This window comes from Hemitrygon akajei, chromosome 9 (genome assembly GCF_048418815.1).
Source record: "Hemitrygon akajei chromosome 9, sHemAka1.3, whole genome shotgun sequence".
In the NCBI taxonomy this organism is placed as follows: domain Eukaryota; kingdom Metazoa; phylum Chordata; class Chondrichthyes; order Myliobatiformes; family Dasyatidae; genus Hemitrygon; species Hemitrygon akajei.
This window is the reverse complement of record NC_133132.1, coordinates 47,289,611-47,316,104: the sequence shown is the minus strand read 5'-3', so window position 1 is coordinate 47,316,104 and position 26,494 is coordinate 47,289,611. Positions and strand designations below refer to the sequence as shown.

Sequence of the window (26,494 nt, the reverse complement as noted above, 5' to 3'; positions counted from 1 at the left end):
ACTGATACCTATATATTTAACCATTAGATGTGCATCATTATTTTACCAATTTGTACGTGTTAAATATTGACATAGTGGTGCCTTTTTTAATCAGTGTGGGTCAGAAATAATGATATGGCTGATATAGGATCTTTAAACCAAAGAGATGATTATTGACTACAAGAGGGGAAACTTGGAAGTCCATGAGCCAGTCCTCATTAGGGGATTGGAGGTGGAGGGTGTCAGTTCCTTGGCGTTATTATTTCAGAGGATCTGTCCTGGGATCAGCATGTAAGTGCCATTACAAAGAAGACACAACAACACCTCTACTTTCTTGGAAGTTTGTGCAGATTCAGCATGTTATCTAAATCTTTGACAAACTTCTCTAGATATACAATGAAGAGTATCCTGACTGCATCATGGCCTGGTAGGGAAACGTCAATGCCCAAGAAAGGAAAAGCCTACAAAAACTAGTGGATATAGCCCATTTCATCACAGAAAAAAATCCTACTCATCATTGTGACAAGGAGTGCTGCCACAAGAAAACAGCATCCATCATCAAGAATCCCCACCATCTAGGCCATGCTCTCTTCTTGTTGCTGCTATCGGGAAGGATATACAGGAGCCTTAGGTCCCACACCACCAGGTTCAGGAATAGTTATTACCCTTCAACTATCAGGCTCCTGAACTAACGGTGATAACTTCATTCAATGAACGGATTTCTACAAGGACTTTACAACACATGTCCTCAGCATTATTTATTATTTGCACAGTTTGTCTCTTACACACTAGTTTGTCTATCTTTGTATGTAGCTTTTCGTTGATTCTATTGTTTTTCCTTGAATCTACTGTGAATACCAGCAAGGAATTGAATCTGAGGGTAAAATATGGTCTCACACACACTCCCCCCCCCCCCTGAATTGTGCCCATTGTTCTCCCAATTGATAAAGCAAATTATCTTAACGTATGGAGAATGAATTGTGATCTGAATGAAACCGAGGCAGCTTGATGACCTCTTTTGCTGTATTCAAGTGAATAACTTGTTGGTATAGGCAGAAAGAGTGATAAAAGATTGACAGGTAAAACTGAGAAATTTTATAAATATATTGAGGGGAAGAGGTTGGTGAAGCGAATCGGATTTATTGCAAACAAGAATTGTAACCTGAGAGTGGAGGTAGTTCTAAATTAAACTCCTTATCTTTCCTCAATGAAATGGAGAATAATACAGACATTGATATTAAGGAAGAAAAATAGAATAGACAAAGATTGACTGACTGGCAGAAACCAGAGAGTGGGGAGTTAAGGGTCCTTTCCAGGATGGCTGCCAGTGCCTAATGGAGTTTTGCAGGGATCAGTATTGGGACCACAACTTTTAACTTAATATGTTAATGATCTGGATTAAGGGACTGATGACATTGTGGCCAGGTAAGCCAATTGTACTAAGATAAGTAGAATGACAGTTACTGTTGGAGAGCTAGGATAGGTTAGGTGGTTGAGTAATGAAGTGGCAGATGGAACATAGTGTAGGGAAGTGTGGGGTTATGCAGTTTGATAGGAAGAATAAAGGTGTGACAATGGTGGTGTCAGATCCCGTTTGAAATATTGTGAACAATTTTGGGCTCCATATTGAAGAGATGTGCTACTCCTGAAGAGAATTCAGGGGAAGCTCACAAGAATGATCCTGGGAATAAAAGGTTTAATGTACGAGGAGGATTTGAAGGCTCATGTCTTGTTCAGAAGAATCAGGGGGAATCTCATTGAATTCTACTTTATACTGAAAAGCTTGGATGGAATTGATGTGGAGAGGATGTTTCCAATAGTAGAAGAATCTAGAAACTGAGGGCACTGCCACAGGATAAAAGGATGTCCCTTTACCCTTGGCTGTAACCCCTTTAAGGAGGTTACAGGGAAGAAGGCAGGAGAATGGGAGAAAAGAATCAGCCATGATTGATTGGCAGAGCAGACTTGGGAAGCTGACTGGCTTAATTCTGCTCCTATATTGTAAAGGTCTTATGGTATTAATAGAAATTAATAAAAAATAGTAAGCAGAGAATGAGAAGGAAAGGACTAGAGGGTCTATAATCTTCAAAATTGGAGTAATTACCTGGTTCATTAAAGATGCAAGGGAGGAAATAGTAAAAGATCTCCCAGTTTTAGATCTTTATCAGCTAAATCTGTAGTTCCCCTGCATATAGACTGCTACTATGACACTGCTGATGTTAGAAAATATTAAAATGGATAGGTGAAATAACTGCAAGCCAGTTAAACTAATATCTATTACGTAGGGATGGGTGGGGGAGGGGGAGGTGGGAGGAAGAGTTGATAAGATTGATGTATTCTACATGAATGTTAGCTAAGAATTTGCTGAAGCCCAATATTACAGATTAATTGGGATAGGAAAATCCCAAGGGATTGGCAAATTGTATCTTTGGTAATTATCCATTTGCATTTTTTCAAGTAGTTATTTTAGTGTTGAGGTGCTATGTTTAGTTTAAATTAGTGTACATCTAAATTATTACTACCTAGAAATTTGATGCATTAATTCTCATTTTGTTTATGTGCAAATAACATAGAAAAGAAATTTTCCCTGGCTTCCCTGCTGGTTGGACTTGGGATCAAATGGTAATCATTGGGAAATAGGCTCAGGAACTTCCACGCACAACTTCCGTGCTTAATTCAAAGGGCCAATTTAATGTCAGAGAAATGTGTACAATATGTATCCTGAAATGCTTTTTTTTTCACAACCATTCACAAAAACAGAGAAGTGCCCCAAAGAATGAATGATAGTTAAATGTTAGAACCCCAAAGTACCCCCACCACTCAGCTCACCTCTCTCCCACACATAAGCGGAACCAATTAGCAATCCCCCCCCTCCCCGCACCGGTTTAAAAAAAAGCCTTGGCACCCGCCACCGAGCACTCAGGTGTGAGCAAAGCAATAGCAAAGACACAGACTTGCAGTTAACACAAAGACTTTGCGTTTCACCCAGTATACGACATACCACAGGTTCTCTCTCTCCCTAATATGGGGGAAGGAGGTGTCTCCGTTTTCCCAGTGAGCAGGGAGACATAACAAACAACACGCTGATTTATGATGTTAAAAATCAGTTACGCTGCTTTTCTTGAGCTCTGTGCCTGAAGATCTCAAAGATCTTGGGTCTCCGGGCACACAGCCATGGATATTTCGATTCCCCCCAGCAACACATGGGTCTCCTGCCATGACACCCACCCTCGATCAGCTTGTCTCCAGAGCCCCAAGATCCTAGGCTTCCAAATCCGAGCTGCATTCTTAGGCCGAGCCCTTGGCATGCTGAACAATGGCCAGTTATGAAATCCCAAGAGTGGGTCCAATTCCCACAAAGAACCAAAGTCAACGTGTAACTCCAGGTCGGCCTTCAAAAGAACCCTGAAAGGGAAAAATAAAGATTTTAAAGATGGAAATGGAGTTGTTCCCAAAGATGTAAGTAAAGGAGTCACCAATTAGCGCCATCATTACTCTACGCCACTTCCTGTAATGTCATCGCAGTGTCGCTGCACTGATACTTGCCCACAGGATTTGTGCACAGTGCATATCTCCTGAACTGCTGGCAGATAATCAACCTTTTGAAGGAAGTTCTTGCCCTTCACTGTTAACTCAGGAGAAAGCCTGGAATGAGATAACAATGAAAGGATATTTACTGACACATAAATGACATGCACTTAGCATCTTCAGACCACCTTTCAATATCAATAATTGGACAATGGTCCATAATGTCAATAATTCATTGCAGTGCCCCTCACTTATCACAGGCTCTTGATCAAACTACAATAGTTCTGAAAAATTTGCACACTGAAGTTGACTGCCAGCCTCTCATAATCTAGTGAAGTAATCCATCATGGCTTTGGAAAAAACTGGATACACAATCTACTTGTTTACCTCTTAACCACCCTGCTAGCTACATCCTCAAATTTGTCAAATATGATTACCCTTACATAAAATAGTGTTGATTCTACCTAATGGAGTGATGATTTATCAAATATCATTAATAGTATATTAGAGTAACTTCCTGCAATGAATGTTAGGGAATCTGTTTTCTTTGTTTTTCAAAAAGCAGTGTTACATATACAAAGTATGTTAGCTCTTGTCACCTCTCCCGTCAGGCAGGAGATATAAAAGCCTGAAAGCATGTACCACCAGGGTCAAGGACAACTTCTATCCCACTGCTATTAGATATTTGAATGGACCTCTTGTACAATATGATGGACTCTTGACCTCACAATCTGCCTCGTTATGATCTTGTACTTTATTGTTCAACTGCGCTGCACTTTCTCTAAAGATTTTATACTTTATTCTACATTGTTAGTGCTTTACCTTGTTCTACCTCAATGCAATGTATACTGGTCTGATCTGTATGAATATGCAAGACAAGTTTTCACTGTAATTTGGTACATGTGAGAACAATTAATCAATACCAAATTTTTGGGTGCTCAAGTGCTCAACCACTTGCATGTAATGTGATGTTTTCTGTTTTTGTCACTCACTGAGACAATGATTTCGATAGCCACTCAACTTTTTGAATGAAATTACTGTATTATTTTCACCAATGCCCTTCTATCAATAAACTTAAATTGCTAGACAGGATTCCGTTTGCCAGTTCTGTGCTTACTTCATGCACTTGATAACTCAATTAATCGGAAAGAAAAGTAATTCTTCAATAATGAACACAAGGTATTCTATAGATGCTGGAAATCTAGAGCAACACACAGAAAATGCTGGAAGAACTCAGCAGGTCAAGCAGCATCTTTGAAGGGAAGTAAGCAGTCAACGTTTTGGGCTGAGATCCTTCATCAGTATCAGTCTGAGACCTGACACAGTTTGGAGGACCTCTTTGTTGAGCACCTTCCTTCCTTCTGCAACAGGCAGGGTTTCCCGGTGGCCAACCATTTTAATTCCATTCCTCATTCCCCATTCCCATTCCTCCATGTCGGTCCATGACCTACTCTACTACCAAGATGAGGGCACCTTTGGGTTGAAGGAGCAATACCTCATATTCTGTCAGAATAGCCTCCAACCTGACTGCATGAACATCAATTTTTCTAACTTCCAGTAATGTTTCCCCCTCCCTATTTTCATTCCCCATCCTGGCTCCTCTCTCACCACTTCTCCCTACCTTCCTCTCACCTCCCTTTGGTGCCCCTCCTCCTTCCCTTTCTCCCATGGTCCATTCTCCCCTCCTTTCAAATTCCTTCTTCAGCCCCTTTTCCTCCCAGCTTCTCACTTTATTCCTCCTCCCCCCTCCTGCCCCACCTTCCCTTCACTTGTCAGCTTATACAATATATAATACAATCATTACATAGATAGCTACAGCATTGTACATTTTAAATTGTCCCATTCAGGCCTAATGATCTACATTGCTGTGGAAGATATCTTACTACAGAGGGATAATGTTTTTTCTGACAAGGGTGGCCATCTACCCATCATGGATGCATCATGCCATCATGATCTCTGACAATGTTGAAACAATTAATCAACACAAGGTTCTTCTGGTGACAAAGTCCCATCATGGCTATTATGTGGACACCTTGCATTGTGTTATGCATTACAATCATTGCAAGAATAAACCCAGCAAATTAAAATCGGGTGTTTATGAGGCTTTGTTAGCAACAACCGTGTAATCAAGGTTGTGAAACAACCTTAAGGTCTGGGACCTCCTCCATAGTTGTATGAGTTAACTCTGTGACTGTAGGAAATTGTTCTGACAGCCTTGGAGAACTTCCATCTTTAACAGTTGACTCTGCCCTCCTCAACTGATCAAAATGTCAACTCCAGATAACATCACATACAATCTCCACTATTCAGAAGAGTTGTCCGTTTCTGTCCTTAATATTTCCAAGTACCCACTTTTGATCGTTTCTGTAGTCCCCACCAGGATTACTTGTCCAGGAGTGAAATATTGAACTTCTTTGTTTGAAGAGCCCTCGATTTGTGGGTTTGAGGACATCCCAGTGTGAGTGGCAGGGATAAACCAGGGACAGCATAGTTGGTGAGTTCTTGGTTGTGAAGTGTGCTGCACTGCATTATGCAAGGAGAAAATTGACACTGAATCAGAAGTTTGCCAATGTGGTGTGTCCTGTTGACATTTCTTACATTGTGTTCTTTAGACTTTAGACAAACCTTTCCACCAAGCCATTTATAGCTGGGTGGTACGGTGCAAATGTAATATGTCTTATTCTATTCATTTTCAGGAATACCTGAAACTGTGCCATATCAAACTGATCCATTGTCTTCTGGATCACCAGTTCTCGAGGAGAGGCTTCTCAGTACATCAGCAGTGTGCGAGGCTGTAGTGGAGGCTATTGTGAACACTACTGGCTACTTTGTAGCCATACCCACTATCATCAAGAAATTTATGCCCTTGAATAGCCTGACAAAATCCAGATGAATCCTCTGTCGGGGAAATGGAGGTCATTCCCAGGAATGGAGAGGCACTGCTCTTGGCATCTTCTGGACATGTTGGCATTCTGTACAGTGCTTGGCAAGCTGCTTGATCTGCTGATCTATCTCAGACCACCAAGTCAACACTTTCATTTTGACTCTTGCATTAGGGAGAAAATGTCATGAGTGTCTTCTTTTGTAAACTTTTCAGGTATTTCCTTTTCCAAGGGTAAACGGGACAATCAGCATTTCCTTGTTTAGGTGTCCTCTTGAATTTGTGTTCATCAAGAAACAGTTCATCTCTGCATTTGTGCTGTTGCTGTTAGTGCAACACCCTTTTGTGGATTGAAAATGGATACCATTGGTCGATGATCTGTAACGATGGTAAACTCTCTCCCATACGTATACTGATTGAAACATTTTACAACCCAAACCAGACTCAAGGCCTCTCTGTTAATCTATGTGTAATTTTTCCCTGCAGCTGTAAGAGCTTTGGGGTGTTCACTTCCATCACGTAAAACATGTGACATGATGATACCTTTACCATTAGGCAAAGTATCACAGGCAAGCTTCACTGGACGATATGGATCATATTGTGTGAGTACAGTGTCTGACATCACCATTTCTTTTACCCTTTGAAAAGCCACTTCACACCACTTGTCCATTGCCATTTCTTCCCAAACTGTATTATTGAGTTCAAGGGGTGGACTACAGTAGCCAGGTTCAGCAGGAACCTGTTATAGTAATTTACAAATCCTAAAAAGGACCACAACTGTGACATGACCTTTGGCCTTGGGGCATCCACCACTACTTGAAGTTTCTGAACATACTGGTGTAACCCTTGTGTATCAATGGTGTGACCACAGTAAGTGATGCTTGGTTTAAAGAATTCACACTTGCTCTATTGTGCTCAGAGCCTATAATCTTCTAATCTTCTTAACATTGTCTTGAGGTTTTGGAGATGTTTCTTGTCATCCTCACAGGTACAATGATGCCTGGTGATCCTGAGTGCTTGGGCAGCCTTGCAGCACCTAGTCCATACCTTTCTATCAGAGTGCAGGTGGAGATGCTACTCTTAAAATAAGCCTATTATACTGAAAAAGCCCTTTGTGAGTGTTTATGGTGAGAAACACATTGGATTCTTCTTCCATTGCCATCTGTAAGTAGGCCTCAGATAAGTCCACTTTGCTGAAGTGTTTCCCTCCAGAAAGATCTGCAAACATATCCTCTATCGTGGACAGAGGGTATCGATCTACTTTCTATACTGGGTCAATGGTGATCTTAAAATCATCACAGATCCTGACAGACCCATTCTTTTTTGCTACTGGGACCACTGGCATTGCCCATGGGCTCCACTCAACCTTGGAAAGAATTCTTGCAGCCTTCATTTTCACTTAACTCTATTTTATCCTTGATATGTTTGAGTTTTCTAGTGCCATCCTTGAACAAAACTTCAGTTGACTCCATTGGAGGCGTGCGGCTTGCAAATTGTCGATGGATCTCCAATTAAGTTGTAGTTGTCTCAGCCAATAATGGCCCCATTATGCTGGCCCACCTGCTTTTATCACATCCAAGCACAGTGTGGCTTGTTGGTTGATTTATTTCACTGTTACAAATGTCATTCCCACAGGAGTTATCTCTTCTGCAGTATAAGTTCTCAGTTGGATATCTGCAGGCTTCAGTTTACTATCTTTGAAATTATGTTAAAATTAATTTAGTGGAATGACTGAAACAGCTGAGCCAGTGTCCAATTCCATTTTAATTAATTGGCTGTTCACTTCTGGTGTAAGCCATATTGTTTGTCTCTTGTTGGTTTTCACATTGTAAATCTCAAGGCTATCAGTCCTGTGTCACTCTCATCATTATCAGATCTTTCATCAAAAACCTGCGACTGGTGCTCTTTTTGAAACGACGACTTGACATAATCTTTTTCTCTTTTGTGTGCAATCCATTTCTTTTTGTCTCCCTGACATGCTCTTGTGTCCTACTTAGTTGCATTTTCTGTAAGTTTCACGTGTAAACCTATATTGGTCTGGTGTGTTTAACCCCCTGCCAGAATGGTAACACAATTTGTTTAGCCAGGCAGGTTCTGTTTAGATGTTGTAATTTGTTCATGCTCACTTTTATTTCTGGCTGCAGTTTCCATTGATATGGCTATTTCAACTTCTCTTGTAATTGTGAATTGTGCTTCAGTTAGGAATCATTTTTGAATGCTTTCTTGTAAGATTCCACAAACTAAACAATCTCTCAGTGTATCATTAAGCCCATAAATGAACTGGCAATACTTGGACAATCTCTTCAATGCAGCCATGTATGCTGAAATGGACTGTCCTTCCTTTTGATTACACTTATGAAAGCTAAAACGTTCTGCAATCAACAATGGTTTTGGTTTTAAATGTCCCTGCATTGCTTTCACAGTATCAACAAAGCTCATTTCAGCTGTTTTGTGTGGAGCAGTTAAACTGCTAAGCAAACTGTATTCCCTTCCACAAATTGCACTCAGCAAAAACTGGCACTCATTTTGGCTATTCCATTTGCTTTAAAATACTACTCGGTTTGTTCAGTATACACTTTCCAGTTAAGTGTTGTGCAATTGTACATGTCTATCTTTCTGATGTAGTGAGCCATTTTTGCTTTAATTTAATTGTTTATTATTATTATTATCATCATCTGGTACACACTGTTTATGAACCCCTGAATGTCACCCTTTTTTTAAACTTAATTGTTTTCTCCTTTTCCAAAGAAACCACGTGCCGTGTTTTTTTCAACTTGAATGTCTCGTTGTGCTTCAATGGGTAGGTAGTGGCCTCAGGTTTGTTTTAACTCTAAAACATAAAATTAAGAAAATTATGGTGTCTACTTAGTTTTTACTTTTAGTGAGGCACACATATGACATGGCATAATGACATAGGCCATTCATGTACTTTTGCCTAACGTTGCCATGTTCCTTAACATAGACTAAGGAATAAGTTTTGGTATAAATGTTTGAATTATGTAAAGAACATCGAATTCTTAATCAAATATTTGCAATATTACTCCAATATTAAATACACACCATTGGCCTGAAAGATCAACTGTTTATTCCTCGTTGTAGATGCTGACTGACCTGCTGAGTTCTTTGGGCATTTTGTGTATGTTTCTCTGGATTCCCAGCATCTGCAGAATCTCTTGAGTTTGTGAAGATGAAATGATGCTTTTTTTTTTGGAAATTTAGAGAACTAGAGAAATGAAATAAAATTTTAAACGGTGTGGATATCAAAAAAGGGAAATTAGCTTAAAATAGATGATTCATAAAAATAAAAAATCTAATATAGTCAAATTTCAGTATTGATAAAAGTATAACAGACAAATTGAAATAAATGAAGCATTTTAGAAAATGAAATAGGGATGGTGGGATGGAGGTACGTCTCTACCAAAGGAGGTGTAAGGTGCCCTCTGCACCCCCCCCCCCCACCACAGCAAGGTGTAGCATCTGCATAACCTCCTGATCAGGATCACGTGAAGCCATGGGATCAGATGGTGGATGGTCATAATAGCAGCTGGTGCATATTACAAGTCCTAATTATGCAACCACTGATGGCAAGCAGACAATCTCTGAAGAGTATTGATAATCGCTGGGGTCACCTGCCTTGTAACAACACTGTCCAGAAGAAGGCAACGGCAAACCACTTCTATATAAAAAAAATACCAAGAACAATTGTGGTCAAAGACTACAGTTGCCCAAGTCATACAACATGGCACATGATGATGATGATTAAAAAATTATTATTTGTTAAGTTTTTATAAAGACAATTGAAAAATAACATCAGTTCCAAATAGTATTGTTATTATAAATGTTTACTATCCAAATACTGATGTGTACATCTGCAAGGATTTCAAAATGTATTATTCAATATCACGTGTTCTCATAACTGTTGAGCTGGCGTTAATGCAGTGAGAGAGACTTCCTGTGAGAACATTTCACTGCTCTCAGGTTGTAAAAATAACATTCACTGTTTCATTTGGCAGTAAAGAAATCATGTATTTTTTTAATTATGAGTGGGGTTTAAAGAATCAAATGGCAGCACTGCATGCTACGTGACAACAAACTTTTAGCGCATGCCATCTTGGACATGTAGTCAGTAGGTCTGCCACCTTTGTTCTGTGCAATTCTACAATAGTAATTCAAGGAATTGAATGTCCATCTGTTCTTCTTAACTGAAAGACTGTGGCATGGAAATTTGTCCTTGATCATGCAATTCTATCCATGAGAGATGGCTTCAGTGAAATCTTAGAGGGGAAACTCAATGCAAATTGTAGAATCTTCACACCAGTTTGACTTACTCTGTGCATAGCATTCACTATATTGTATACGTTCATCAATAATAGATTTTTTAAATGAATTCAAATTTAGAAGCACTTTTAAACTAATCAAAAAATACTTTGCACCCACTGAAATGAACTGATGGTTGTGATCGATAAACTCCACAAAAACAAAAGGATATTTCACTGGTTGTGGAGTAGATATCTGTTCTCAGGTACTTTTACTAAATATGCAGTACAATAATACGTTGTATGTTGTGATGCACCTTTGCAGTTTAGTTCCATTCAAGCCTGTAGAAATGGAATTGAATGCTTTACTGTTACAATGTACATTAGTACCAGTAGTTAATGAATTTCTACACCATGTTCCTTAACATTGACTAAGGAATAAGTTTTGGCATGAATGTTTGGAATTGAATATTGTTGCAGTAAATTGGTAGAATCTTTGCCTTGGATGGATAAGTAGTGGCACATTAATCAATTTTCCAGTTTTGTTGTGCCTTAGCAAATTTTAATAGTGCCTGTGGAAATTTACGTAGTACCCTTACCCTTACAACACTGAGCTGTTAAAATATCACCTTGTTGAAAGAAAGATATCAGATGGGACCAAAGTCAAGCCTGAAGGTTTGAGGAGGAGAGAGTTGAGGATACTAACCTGCAATCAGGATGGCCAGCAACGTATTTGGTGCTGTCAATGCATGCGGCCTTGCAAAGAGATTGAGCCTAGAATTATTGTCTGACTGAACATGGATGCCAGAATGGGAGTGTGGGTAAAGGATCAGGACTGGAATTGATTAGGATCAGCCTAGAATTGGTAGGGATGAGAGAGCTCAGGATAGAAATCCCACAATGAATGGGACACCAGGATGGTAACTTCCCTCTGTACAACTGTTGAGGAAATTGTGCCAGCTGCAGGAGAGTGCTAATCGAATATCTGGTTTGACCAGTAAATTATTATCATTGATCTGTGCAGCAATTTGCAGGTAAAGCTGGCTTCTTTACAGACAACTGTGCTCACGTTTTTAGGTCATATTGTGTGCACATATGATCGCCTATGACTATAGACTTTTTAAATTGCGTGTTCATCATAATGGAAGACAATGTATAATATGACACTGAGGAAGCTTACACAGTAGCCTTACCTCAACAACACTGGGGTGTTAAAATATCACCTTGTTTGAAAAAAATTACATCTTTTTTACCAAATGTAAAGCCTGTTGAAATTGCTTAGGCTTGAGAGGGACTCTTGCTGGGATGACTTTGAAAGTCAAACAATATAATTTATGAAGAAATTAAATTATGAATTTTTGCCATCTAGTATTGTAAGTAGGACCCAGGGTACAACTTCAACATTAACTATAGTTTAAATGAAATAATTAAGCATATGGGAATTGAAGATTCGTCTCAGCATGACCTACCCGGATTAGGGATAGGCTCAAGAAGCAAACTACCCTTACTTTCTTCATATGTTCCAAATTCATCGGTGACCAGAAAAGGTGTATTTCAACTTTACACCTTTGCCATATGGGCCATTTTATTCGAGAGGTTTTATTCAGTTAGACATAGGTGAATGGTTTCTGTCAAGAATTTTGAATTGGTTCTCTTTCATCTGATTACAGGTGGAAAGTTTGTTTACCTTCTTCAGGACTAAGGACCAGGGGATTTCATTATCTATTGGCTGGTCCCAAGACCTTCTGCCTGGTGGATTTAAGAAGCTTCTATTTTCAAATACATTTTACTCTTGATAGAATATGCTACATGGAAAATTAGCTTTTGTACTACAATTTTTAATAAAGAGGTGGAGCTCAGATGGTGTGAGTGGATTTGTATTTTGATGCTGCTTGACTTTGATTTGTGGTATTCTTTATATTGAAAAACAAGTTTGAGTTCTTCCATAGCCTTTGAGAAGGATCAAAGGAAAATGCTTTCAAATCCTCCAGAAAGCGTTCAAATATTAATCGTTGTGAAATTAGTAATGTACCTTCATGTCATTCATTATGCTTTAGAATGATCCACAAACTTTAACTGAAAATTTTAAAAGCAAAATGGTTCTATATATGCAAAGAAGCACAAAATGAACCCTTGCTGTACTGGATGGAAGGAGGGAGAATCAGTATGTTGTTGAGCATGAATTGTCATAGGAAAAAAACTGATTTCAGCTTTGAATAATTTTCAAAGGTATTATTTTCTGAATTGAATCCCCAATTTGAACTAATTCTAAAGGATATGTTATCTGAATAATAACATTTTCATTTTTGATATTTTTTTCAATAAAACATAGTCCAGATTTGTCTCTAGTTCAACCCTTATGCAACACCTTGACAGATGACGATGAGGTGGGAAAGGAGGAGGGTGAATTCTGAAGTAATTCATCCAGGCCCAAGAGTACAATATGAAATTAAATGTTTTGCTTATTGGACAAGCAGAATATCAAACAAAGTCAGCTAACTGTTGACACAAATTCTTAATTCAGTAGCTCCAGGTGCCTAGTTAATTCTTGAAAGTTAATGTATTTTAAATGTATATTTTTCTCCTGCAGTCAGTTGCTCCAATCATTGACTTCTGGTGCACAGTAACTACAGTATATACAGTCTGGGAATTATACTGCTCTTTGTCCACCCACTTGGTGCAATTAAGTATGTTCAGTCAACCACGAGTGCTCAGGTGGTAATGGATCAGCGAGGACAGACAACTGCCCTAAAGGTGGATGGAGTAAATTTTGTGGCCTTGTACTGTCAATATGTCCCTATGTGATTCAGTAAACTGTGATAGAAACAATTATAAAAACCAGCGATTCTGCAGATTTTGGAAATCCAGAGCAACACACACAAAATACTTGAGGACCTTAGCAGGTCAGGCAGCAAATGAATACATTGACAGTTTGGACTGAGACCCTTCTTCAGGACTGGAAAGGAAGGGGGAAGATGCCAGAATAAAAAGGAGTAGGGGGAGGGGAAGGAGGATAGCTAGAAGGTGATACGTGAAGCCAGGTGGGTGGGAAAGGTAAAGGGCTGAAGAAGGAGGAATCTGATAGAGGAGAGTGGACCATGGGAGAAAGGGGAGGAGAAGGGGTACTATGGGAGGTGATAGGCAGGTGAGGCGAAGAGGCAAGAGGGGAATGGAAGAAGAGGGAGGGAAAAAAATTACCAATAGGAGAAATTGATGTCCGTGCCATCAGGTTGTTGGAATAAGGTGTCCTCATTGTGGCAAAAGAAGAGGCCTTGGACCAACATGTTGGAACGGCCACTGGGAAATTCCATTTTTGGCGGATGGAGCAGAGGTGATCGGCAAAATAGTCCCCGGTGAAGTGCTGTCTAACCTTGACGGACTGTTTTGGGCCCCTGAATGGAGATAAGGAAGGAGGTAATTGGGCAGGTGTAGCACATTGGTTGCTTGCAGGTCGTTGTACAAGGAGGGAATGGACAAGTGGTCAAGGGAATCATGGAGGGAGTGATCTCTGCGGAAAGCAGAGAGTTGAGGGAGGTAACAATGTGTTTGGGAGGATCCCATTGAAAATGTTTGAAGTTGTGGAGAATAACGTATTGAATGCAGAGAGTCATGGAATAGTAGGTCAGAACAAGAGGAAATCTATCCCTTTTAAGCTGGCAGGAAGATGGAGTGAGTACGGATATCCGGGAAATGGAAGAGATGCGGGTGTGGGCAGCATCAGTGGTGGAGGAGGGAAATCCCATTCCTTGAAGAAAGATGTCCTGGAAAGGAAAGCCTCCTCATAAGAATAGATGCGGTAGAGATACATGCGCAGGAACTGAGAAAAAGAAATAGCATTTTTACATAAGGCATCATGGGAAGAGGGATGCCAAGATAGCCGTGGGAATTGGTAGGTTTATTAAAGATCTCGGTGGACATTTTGTCTCCAGGGATGAAGACAGAGAGATCAAGAAGGGTGAGGGAGGTGTCAGAAATGAATCAAGTGAATTTAAGGGCAGGGTGAAAGTAGGAGGCAAAATTGATGAAATTGACAAGCTTTGCATGGGTGTCTGAAGCAGCACCAATACAGTTGTCACTGTAGCGCAGGAAAGCTTGGAGCGTGGACTGTCTTACGTAGCCAATGAAAAGGAACATGGACTGTTCTATATAGCCAATGAAAAGGCTACAATAAAAACAACTAGCTACAGAGAAAGCATTTGAAATACAGTTGTTGGTCTATCAGAGGACTGTCAGGAATTTGGTTGTGCTCAAGTTCTGGGCCAGACAAATCTAGCGGCATTTGTCAATAGCAGATATTTTCTTTACTGAACACGCTCTGTTTCAACATTGACCTCATTTTACGAAGTATTGCAAATAGTTAATTTGAGTGGAAAAACTACTACCTGACTTGTGGAGTGTCAAGTTACCATCTAGAAAGGAACGACTTACCCTATAACACCTTAGGATTGCTGTAAGTCTAGTCTGAGAACAAAACTAACTAGGCACACTTCTGAAGAGTAAGCTTTTAAAGGAATACTTTTTGGTTTTTTATCCTGGAATTGCTGTATGTTATTCACCGCAAAAGTATGCCTTGTGGATTCTGCTTAACATTGCAATCCAGCAGAGCATTAATCTCGACATATGTGAAGAACGGCTGTGTTCTGACAGTGGATGAAGAGGACTTCGCACATCCAGAGACAGGGAAACACCATGGTGAGATGTTAGTTCAAACTTTAATAATTCATTGTTCACTTAAAGATGTTGCTCCCTTTCTCACCCAAAAAATATTGATAATGAATTATCGAGATGTAATAAAACTAATTTTTGGTTAAAACTATGTTCTGCTTCATTTAACTTATTTCCATACTAATTAGCCTTAAAAGATGCCAAAGTCAACCTTCTAGAAACTAAGATGTAACAGATTAATGGAAAAATTCAGTTTTTGAATGAATAATTAAAAGTCATAAACTAGTAAACATTTAAAATTGTTTTTAAAAATAATGTGTCTGCAGTTTCTAATTGTGGCACTTCATATGTCTTAGAACTACTCCCTAGCAATTACATGAATTGATGGCTGTGATCTTGCTGCATCCCCATTAGTGACACTGCCTGTAGAGGAAGGACTGCCATCCAGATCAGTTTGGTAAGATACTCGTAGGATTGATGGAAGCTAGAATGCAGCTGAGTAGTACTAACACAATTACTTATTCAGTATCTGTACCATTTATCGAGGATTTCTGATGGCTTCTGCTTGAATTACCACACAGAGGTCACTCAATGCAGTCGCACCTGCAGCATGGAACCAGGGAGTCCTCATCTTAGATAAAGGGTTCCCAACTGGGGGTCCATGGGCCCCTTTCATAAAAAAGGTTGGGAACCCCTGTCTTAGATGCTAAAATGGTCCTGTGCTGATTTTGGAAGGATTCTACCTAATTGACTTGATAATGGTTGACAATGGATGTGAATAATATCTAATTTCCGAAGGACTCCAGCAGGAAAGCAAATTTCAAGCATTCCCATACATTTTACTGTCTCTGTACAGAAATTTTGTTGGATTAGTTCCCTGATGTCGACAACAGCCACAATTAGAGCAATATGCATTGTAGCTCTGATGTCATAGAAGCATGTATCAGTGTGGTCTGCAATCCCTCACTAAGGCTGTCAAAACCCTCAGTGAGCTTAGATTGCAAACTGTTAACATGATTACATATATTAGCTCCATGGTGAATCGTTCCAGTAAAGCAAAAGGCCAGTGCACTATGCATGTCAGTGTGCAGTTCCTGCATGGTTTGCTCCACTGCATGTTTGTAGGTCTGTTTTGCCTACCTCTAACATCTTAAGCTGCCAAGCAGTTTTATCAAGTAGATGATCACACCTGACTATACTGTGACTTCTGCCGTATGGAAGCTCAATGTTGTCAATTGTGAACCAGTAGAATGCTTTTCATAGTTTTCCTCCTGGTGCAGTTAATTAACCGTAGTGAGGTGTGGGTGCTTATGTTGTGTAGCTGTTGATAATGTTGCTGCCCTGATTTCCAACCTCCCTCTGCTGAGGTCTGTGGTGGGTGCTAAAGGATAAAGAGTTGTGGTATTGGTTTCTGTTAGGAATAAAGCGGTGGAACTGAACGCAGGCAAGTTGTGATCTGAGTCTTCTGTATTTGTTCACATGTTGCCAATTCATCATCTTGTCTTTATATTTTTATGATTCTGTTTCATCATAGAGTTGAAATGTGATGCTGTTTATCATAATGATATCTAAACCAATGAGCTAGTTGTTGGTACAAGTCCTAAGATTCCAGGGAGAACGTTTCTGATGCATATTGCTCTTGAGCTCCCTTGAGGTGCTGGGACCTGCCTGAATTGTTCATACAGCCTAGCAGTTTTCTCCTTTCTGTAGACATTTTGGGAACATCACCGTGCTTTGTTTATTTCTAGGGATAGTATTCAACCACTCACTATTTCTTCCCATGCTTGCCTGCATGTTTCAGTGCATAGTTGTGGCAAATACAGATATTTTCTAGCTATGGCCTCATTTGTAGACATCTCTCCTTCTGCCTCAGTGAAATGTGGCCTTTCCATTGCTTCTCTACCGTTTTCTGCCGTGTTCTAATGATGGCATTAGCAGACTGTAAGTCACAGGTAATCTAATTCATTTCTTGTTCTTTAAAGTTAATTATTGCAATATCTTTCTAAGTGAATGATTTAATTATACATTGGCAGAAAATACAATAAGCCACATATGTAATAACCCTAGTTAGAATGATGCCAATCTACTACAATGCGTACCAGTAAATAGGCACAAGTCTCCAATCATCAGAACACAGTGCGGTACAAAATGGCAGAGGTTTTTGTCACTGTTGCTCAAAACAGGGAACATTTTTTTTGGTTCCAGAAAAAATACTACTTTAAAATCTGAAATAATATGTCAGATTATTTAAAAGGAGAACCATCAAAACAATGGAAAATCCTGAAGTGACAGACAATTAAATATGTTAGTGCTTACAATATTCTTCAAATAGATCAGATACAAGAAGGAATAAAAGTTGTGAGCGCATGAAAACTAAAACTTTTATCTGACGGGCAGCGAGAGACCAAATTATTTGTTTCAAACATGAGACCTTTTGCTTGAAAAGCAGTGTATCAATCAAATGACTGAACCTGTTACAAGCAGCAAATTACCAACATGACATTATCTTAGAGAATATTATATCCCAGTTTTGCAATCACCAGTTGCTATCTTGCATCCTTGAAGATTTTTGAAACCATTTAGAGAATGCTTGGTGCAGAAGAGCAAAGCAAATGTGAACTTTTGAATACTGAAGCTGCATTTAGTGTATCTCATCTCCAAAGATATACCCATCAAGTACATCATTATATATCTCTCTGCTATTATTAGTTCTTAATTTACCCCATTTTTCTCTTTTTAATACCTTATTTATATCCTGCACCTTGACACTTGCCTGCAGTTCTTAATGATATTTGCTGTCACATCTGGATATACAGTTCTTCATAAAACTTTAGTGTTTAGAAGGCAGGATTCAGAAACCACAGCTCAATCAATGATGCTATAGGTATAAACAGTTTATATCACTATATTTTCCAGAAAATAGTGATGAATTTAAAACATTGTAATGTTTAGAATACATCAGAACTTTCTGCAACTTTGCGTATTATATGGGCCATGTTAAAATGCAATCCAATGGGTTAAATGATGCAGCTAAGAATAACCATGCTATAACTTTTATATCCTACATGAGTTGCATTTAACTGAATAATAAGCTGAAACCGTACAGTGTCAGTCTGTACACACACAGAAGCAAGGAAGTCCAAGTGAACTATGTTGCATATGGTAGTATTTTACCCTCTAAGAAAAATACAGCTTCATTCTTATTAACAGCTTACTCATGTTGGGTGTCAGTGTTGGGCAAGTGCTGTTCCATCGCTTTGTGTAATGGATCCATGACTGAATAGCTGTTGCGGATCGAGTGTGGTTTAGCGGAGGATTAAATGTTGATTTGTAGTATGTTTGATTCCTTAAATAACTCTAGAATGTGATATCCATACCCAGGCAGAGTGTTGACTTGGGAAACCTCTTGGCGATGTATTTGCCTATGAGAGTGCATTTTGGAGACGTAGTAAATGAGAATCCCAGCAACCTGCAGTATATTATCAGTGGTTAAATTTTATTTGATAGGGAAGTCAATGGAACAAATGTACTGCAAAGTATGAATAAGGGATCCATTCATAGTATAATGGAAGGCATGCAGACTGCATATTTTCTAAACTGTTTGTGTTTCAACCATTAAAAAAATTCAGAAAAGGGAAGTTGTATTATTTGTTTATTTTATCACGTATCACAAGATAGAAAATTGCACAAGTATACGTGGTCTCTGATATGAAGCAAATCACTACCACTAGGGTAAAAAAGTACAGGTCACGTGGAGCCCTTTTATACTGCCAATGCAAATATGTACAGAGACTGACGCGTCATGTGCACGTCAAGCTGAGTTACTTAAGAGTTCAAAATAAAGAATAAGATGTTCTTTAAAAAATGTAATCGTTGGTTAATGTCGGGGGACACAAGTTACCATACAGCAGCCTCTGCAGAATAACAAACATAATTGAATAAAAACAGCTTTAAGTGTAACAAGAAGCTGCTGTTGGAAGAGAACTTTCGTACCCCTACAGTACTGTGCTAAAAGAATGAAAAGTAAAGTAACACTTTTTCCAATGACTGTGTCATGCAGCTTTCAGATCAGGTTGATAAGTTCAAATGTGACGGGACCCTCAAGTACCGATGATAAAATGTAGGGTAAGTAAATCTGATGGGGGAAGCAAAAGAAATGATGTGTTTGATGTGACATTATTTTGCACTTCAGTAGGTTTTGAATTAAGTGTTCTATCAGTTTTGAATCAGGGTGAGAATGAGCAAGGTTACTGGCGGGGGTGGGTGGTGATGGGATTGTATTGAAGGGGTGGTGGGTGATGGGAAGGGAGGGGTGTTGCTGGTGAATGGATAGACATTTAAGCACAAGATTTTATGGTCTGTATGTTGATGGTAACATTTAATATATTTTCAATTTTATGCTTTAAAATGTGAATGTTGAAGAAAACAACTCAGGTTTATTGCTCTTGTATGAGCGTTGTGTATTTTTCAGCAGTGGATTGTGGGAGGAGTCCAAATTGCTCCATTCCTTACTTATCTTCTTACACTGTCCTCATGCCAAGTCTCTCATTACCTTTCGTCCTTTTAAATTCTCACTCTTTCTGGAAAGGCAGGGCAGCAAGTACCATTAATATCCATGGCTCCGCAGACCCTGGAAAAGCTTTTTGACAAACTTGGCCACTTTGGAAGGTAAGTGTAGTACAGTTTTTTTTAGTTTTATTAGTTTTGATGTGATTGAAATTATTAAACCAAATATTGCACTGTTTCTATGTTTGGTAACTACTAAAGTTGCAAGTGCTATAGCATTTAAAGAATAAAGCAATCTGATCTTAATTGCATATCAGAAAAAGATCAATTTTATCAGGAATCTTTTGATAATTGTATTTGAATTGTAAAAGTTGAGATAACAAAATATGTTTGAAACATATTAAAATAAATTGGCTTAACTTCTTTGAGTTTATAATCTCATTGGACAGTTGGTAATTTAAAAAATGCAGAAGGCCTTGATGCACTGCTGAAGTATAGTAAGTCAAATGTCTTTGTGTTTTACAGATTCCAAGCGTCTGTCTATTTCCTAGTCAATTTCCAAACTATAGCATGTGGGATCCACTATTTGGCCTCGGTGTTCCTTGCTGCAACACCACAGTTTCTGTGCAAGCTTCCTGGAAATATGACCACAATCCTCGTTTCAAATTCTACAGCTGATCCACGAGATCTGTGGAACTTGTGGATTCCAGAATCACACAGTGTTATTGCAAAAATGGAAAATGGAGAGATCTGGGAGGCACAGCAATGCAGTCGCTTCAAAATAAATGGGGGCATCGAGCTGGAGAATTACTTTAAGGGCAACAAATCACGATACTCGTGCTCTGATGGTTTCATTTATGATCAGAGCCACATTGAAAACAGCATTGTGACTGACTGGAACCTGGTCTGTGACAGAGCATGGTTAGCAAAACTTAGCCAGCCCATCTTCATGCTTGGAGTCCTTCTCGGTGCTGTTGCATTTGGCGACATTGCAGACAGGTAAGCCTTTCTGTTCTGGTTAACTCCTGTGATTTTTTTTTAAAGTTTCAATCGCAATTTATGTTCTGTGTTTCTCTTGGGATTAGAATCAGGTTTATTATCACTGACGTATATCGTGAAATTTGTTGTTTTGTGGCAGCAGTACAGCCAAGACTTTAAAAATTACTGTAAGTAACAATAAAAATATATAAATAGTGAGATAGTGTTCAAGAGCTCATGGACCATTCAGAAATCTTATGGTGAAAGGGTAGAAACAGTTCATAAGAAGTTGAGTGTGCATCTTCAGGCTCCTGTCCCTTCTCTCTAATGGTAGTAATGAGAAGGGGGCATGTCACAGTTGGTGAGAGTCCTTAATGATGGATGCCATCTTCTTGAAGCACTGCTTCTTAAACATGTCCTAAATGGTGGGGAGGATTACAGCCGTGATTAGCTGCAATCCTTTGCAGCCTATTGTGATCCTGCAGTTTGGAGCCTCCAAAACAGGCGATGATGCTCTCCTTAGTACATCTGTAGAAAATTGCTGGAGTGTTTGGTAATGTACCAAATCTCCTCAAACTCCTCATGAAGTATAGCCGCTGGCGTGCCTTTCTCATGCTTGCATCAATATCTTGGGCCCAGGATAGGTCCTCTGGGACATTGATGAAACTTGAAGCTGCTCCCCATTTCCACTGTTGACCCCTCAATGAGAGCTGTTGTGTGTTCTCCCTTCTTACCAAGCCCACAAACGATTCCTTCGGCTTGCTGATATTGCGATTTTGTTGTGACACCACTCAACCAGCTGATCCTTTTCACTGCTGCACCCCTCCTGATTGTCTTCTAAATTCTGCCAACAACGCTGTTGTATATTTAATATTTCAGTAATATTTGAGTAATATCATAAATATATATTATTTCATGAAGCATTCTTGTTCATTTAAACAATGGGTTATATGCAAAAGTATGTGAATGGCATACATCATCATAGCAGTACATTATACATACACACCTCGCTTAAAGTAAAAACAAAACTAGCAATCACGAGTTATCCTGGCTCCATGTTTTCTTTTAATTATATTTTATGTTTTGGAGTTACCAAACATAACAAATTGCAGCGAGTAAGTTTTAAATGAACCCGAGATGGTTACCTGCCGTAGTGCAGTGAAATGTTCAAGTTTTTAAAAAGTGCTTCAAGAAACAATTGAGGGAAAAAAAAGCACAGCAAGTGTCTCTTTGGAAGGGGTTAAGAGAAACGGTTTTTAAAAAAATGCAGAAAACGGACAAATTCATGGGTTCACAAACAGTGATTTTAATCATAAATTTAAAAAAAACAAATGGCTGGCTACATTGAAAAGATTGATGTTTTCAAGTGTACAAGAGATAACTTGAGTATACTGAGGGAATAGCCAGTGAGCCTGAATATCAGTTTTGCTAAGTGTATTGGGTGGAAGAACATACAGTTGCCTTAGAAGTTTGAGTGTTTCAATCAAATCAGCTGAAATGAAATTTGCTGATATCGTGAAAATGATGCAGGAACATTTAGAACTGAAACTATTGTTAATTGCAGAATGCTTTAGGTTTCAGCATATGTAGGTAAATTGAAGAAGTTGTCTTAGAATTGTCATTTCCATTATGGGCTTAATTTTGCACTGAGAGATTGCTTAGTTTGTGGAATCTTACAAGAAAGCATCCGAAATGATGCTTTTGGAATGAGTATGAGTGTGAATAGAATTGCAACATGTAAACAGAACCTGCCTGGCTGAACAAATTGTGTTATTGTTGTGGTAAGGAGTTAAATACACCAGACCAATACAGGCTTAGATGTGAAACTTGCAGAAAATGCCACAAAGTAGGACACATACAAATAACATGTCGAGCCTTTCGAGGACAATGCTAGAAGTTAATACAAAATAGCACAAAGTGACCATCAGTTGTGGAACAGCTCTCTGATCATATATGACTAAAGAGCAAAAGTTAAGTATTTGAGTTGAACGGCATTGTAGATGGGGTTGGAGTTCATAGCTAAGCAGGGAAGAGTGTTTTGTGTTTAATATTTCTGAAGTCCTACCAAAGAGTTTTATCCTGAAACATCAACTGTACTGTTTTCCTAGATGCTACCTGGCCTGCTGAATTCCTCTAGCATTTTGCGTGTGTTGTACGCAAGTTACCCTAGCTCCATGTTTCCTTTCAGTTTTTATATTTTGAAGTTACAAAACATAACAGGTATCAGAGGCAAATGTATACATGGTGCTTGAGCTTGGCCACATGTTTCATTGTATACAAACGGTTCCTCCAGCTAAGATGGCAGATGGAACATTTGCATTCAGGCTTCTTCTCATTGTCAACCAACTGAAGAAGGGCAAATAGTCCCTCTGATTTTCCCTGCTCTCAGCTTTAAAACAACTACCCTTTTGTTTGTTAATATTCCATCTGTGCCCTGTTCCGTTTGGGAAATCACTGTGGAAGGAAGCACAGGTGTAATCAGCATTTCACTGCACCATTACAGTTTGCCAGCATTTTGGCTGTTTTGAAGTACCCAGGTCATCATCAGTTAGGTTTCAGTTAAATTACTCTCTATATACTATGAAAGAATCAAATATCCCAAAGTCTCGGTCTGGGGTTCCCAACCTTATTTATGCCATGGATCCCCTACTATTAACCGAGGGGGTCTATGGACCCCAGACTGGGAAACCCTGGTCTAGAGCTTTACAGTGCAGCAGTGGGCCTTTTGGCCCACCCTGTCCATACTGAGTAAGTCCCTGATGCAATACCTTGCTTAGAAATGAACCATCACATAGTTTAATATTGTCCACATAGTAAATCCCAAAATAGCAAAGAGATTAATGTCGGGACTTTCTTGTCAATTACCTGCAATTCTGATTTGCATCTGTAAATAAAAGCTCAACTTTCAAACCCCTGTAGCAACAGATCAAATAACATCCATTTCCTGTGTGAAGAGAAAATGTGACTGACGTGGTAGAACTGAACTAGCTTTGTAACTGATGTTTACCATTTTGGCAAAGGAACTGTAACTGTGTCTGTATGAGACCAAGCTAAATTATTGCTCTCCATTTGTCATGTATTGATCATAATGATATTGCTTGCCCTTTAGAGGTCAAGCTGAAGAAGGCTTGAGATCTTCAACTCACCAGTGGTCATGTAACCGAGACACTGATGTCATGAGCTTATCCTCCAATGGAAATGAGTTTGAGAGGAGTAAATGTGGTCTACCTTCAAATGTATGGTAGTTTTGGGATCTGGTAATGCAAAGTAAGGGGATAGGAATATATTAGAAAAGTTTTTTTTCACAAGGCTCGGTATACTTCATCACTTTGGTAGATAAAGTATCATGTATATTAGAGCACAAGTCAATACAAATAAAGTAGTCTTACAAAATGTCCACCAAGATGCTTAGAACACTTTCATGAGAAGAGAGCCAACTTAACAGTTTCTTATCAGCAGACATCTCCCCACCCGCAATTTATTTACCTCTGCGACTGTGTAATGTTTGGATTTTACCTCAAAGCCCAGACTTAAACTTTAGCTTCTAATACTGACTCAATGTTCTCTCCAAGATCTGCCTGTCTCCCAATTTTAAGTTGCCAGTGGAACTTGAGTTTCAGCCAGGAGAGCACATGGGAGTTCAAGTTTCACAGTCGTCTGCAACCAGGCATTAGCTGACACCAGTGGCTGCTTAGTATGTACAGTGTATAATTTTGATGGATGACCATTAGCGAAGGAGCCTACTAAGGGGAGGACTTGAGAATTAGTGTAGCCCAAATACTCAACAATTCTGATCTATATTTTAGCCTAAGCAGGTATCTATGATTCTAATCTCATTTACATGCCTACCCAGAGATATAGATAAAAGTTCCAGAGGGCAGCCTGAGAGAGGAGTCAAGCTCAACTCAAAGTCTTTCCTCAATACCACACTGATTAATAAAATGACTTAGCAACTCACAAGGTTCTGGAGGAACTCAACAGGTCAGACAGTATCTATGAAAAGGAGTAAACAGTTGGAATTTCAGGCTGAGACCCTTCTTCAGGACAGAGATAGGTCACGATCTGAAACGTCAACTGTTTACTATTTTCCATTGATGCTGCCAGACCTGCTGAGTTCCTCCAGTATTTTGTGTGTGTTGCTTTGGATTTCCAACGTTTGCAGACTTTCTCTTGTTTGTAATAAAATGACTGAATTTGAGGGAATATGATAGATTAAAATCTTAGAAAGGAAATAATTTACTATTAAAAATTTCATCCAGAGTCTTCAAGTTTCAAAGTAAGTGTATTATCAAAGTATATATATATGTCACCATATACAACCCTGATGTAACCCAGGTTAATTATACCCAAAGATGTAATGTTAGAAATCTCCACCTGTGGAGGGATGAAAATGAGGTTTACCTAATTTTTTAAAAAAAAAAGAGAACTTGGATAAAACAAGTTATCAAGAACAAGGTGTGGCTGACGCAGCGTGGGAAAGCAAGAGAAACACAATAAACTTAGGAATTAAAGATATAAAACTGTTAAAAACTCTTCCTGGTGCACAAATATATTAGTGCAGTCTCAGTTCTGCTCACCAGAGCTGGAATAGCTAGCAATAAAGTGCCATCCTATTTACCTACCACAGGAGTTCTCTGGGGTCATTCTGGTAGCAGCTTACATTCCACCTCAGGCCAATGTCGAGCAGGCTTTAGATGATCTGAGTAATGGGATCAACATGCATGAAACAGCGCACCTTAACACCTTCACCATCGTTTTGGGAGATTTTAACAGGCCAGTCTGAAAAAATAACTGAACAACTACCATCAACAGATCACTTGCAATACCAGAAAAAACAACACGCTGGACCATTGCTACACCACTATCAAGAATGCCTCCGGTGCTATTCCACACCCTCACATTGGCAAGTCTGATCACCTGGCTATACTTCTTCCTGAGTATAGGCAGAGACTGAAGACTGCAGCACCAACAGTGAGGACCAAGAAGGTATGGACAAGGGAAGCACAGGAGTCCCTACAGGACTGCTTTGAGTTGGTGGACTGGAACGTATTCAAGGAGTCATCTTTAAATTTGGATGAGTATTCTGCAGTTGTTACCGACTTCATTAAAACCTGTGTGGATGAGTGTGTGCCTACAAAGAACATTGCCAAACCAAAAGCCGTGGATGAACCAGGAGGTACGTTGTCTACTGAAGGCTAGATCTGTGGCATTCAGGCCTAGCGACCCAGGCCTGTACCAGAAAACCAGGTATAATTTGTGGAGAGCTATTTCAAGGGTGAAGAAACAATTTTGAATGAGTTTGGAGGTGATATCAGATGCACGGCAACTCCGGCAGGGTCTGCAAGACATTACTTCCTACAAAGCGAAACCCAATAGTATGAATGGCAGCAATGCTTCTCTACCAGATGAACTCAATGCCTTCTATGCATGCTTTGAAAGGGAGATCACAACTACAGCTGTGATGATCCCTGCTGCACCTGATGACACTGTGATCTCCATCTCAGAGGCTGATGTTAGACTATCTTTAATGAGAGTGAACCTTCGCAAGGCAGAAGGTCCTGATGGAGTACCTGGTAAGGCTCTGAAAACCTGTGCCAACCAATTAGCGGGAGTACTCAGGGAGATTTTCAACCTCCCACTACTATGGGCCGAAGTTCCCACTTGCTTTGAAAAGGCTACAATTATACTAGTGCCTAAGTGT

The 26,494-nt window shown here is 39.4% G+C and overlaps 1 protein-coding gene across 3 annotated transcripts in view; it reads left to right on the top strand.

The window, feature by feature from the left end:
* Window positions 1-26,494, top strand: part of slc22a16 (solute carrier family 22 member 16) — a 117,437-nt gene that overhangs the window by 30,100 nt on the left and 60,843 nt on the right. Inside the window, exons 1-5 of one of the 3 annotated variants that reach the window (XM_073055909.1) lie at window positions 13,344-15,336; window positions 15,666-15,766; window positions 19,370-19,434; window positions 19,898-19,977; window positions 20,341-20,814. In XM_073055909.1, the coding sequence (XP_072912010.1) occupies window positions 19,420-19,434; window positions 19,898-19,977; window positions 20,341-20,814 (569 nt within the window). In that variant the 5' untranslated portion in view covers window positions 13,344-15,336; window positions 15,666-15,766; window positions 19,370-19,419. Of the gene's footprint in view, window positions 1-13,343; window positions 15,337-15,665; window positions 15,767-17,883; window positions 19,435-19,897; window positions 19,978-20,340; window positions 20,815-26,494 lie in introns of those variants that run through there. The other 2 variants (XM_073055907.1, XM_073055906.1) reach the window with 2 other exon arrangements.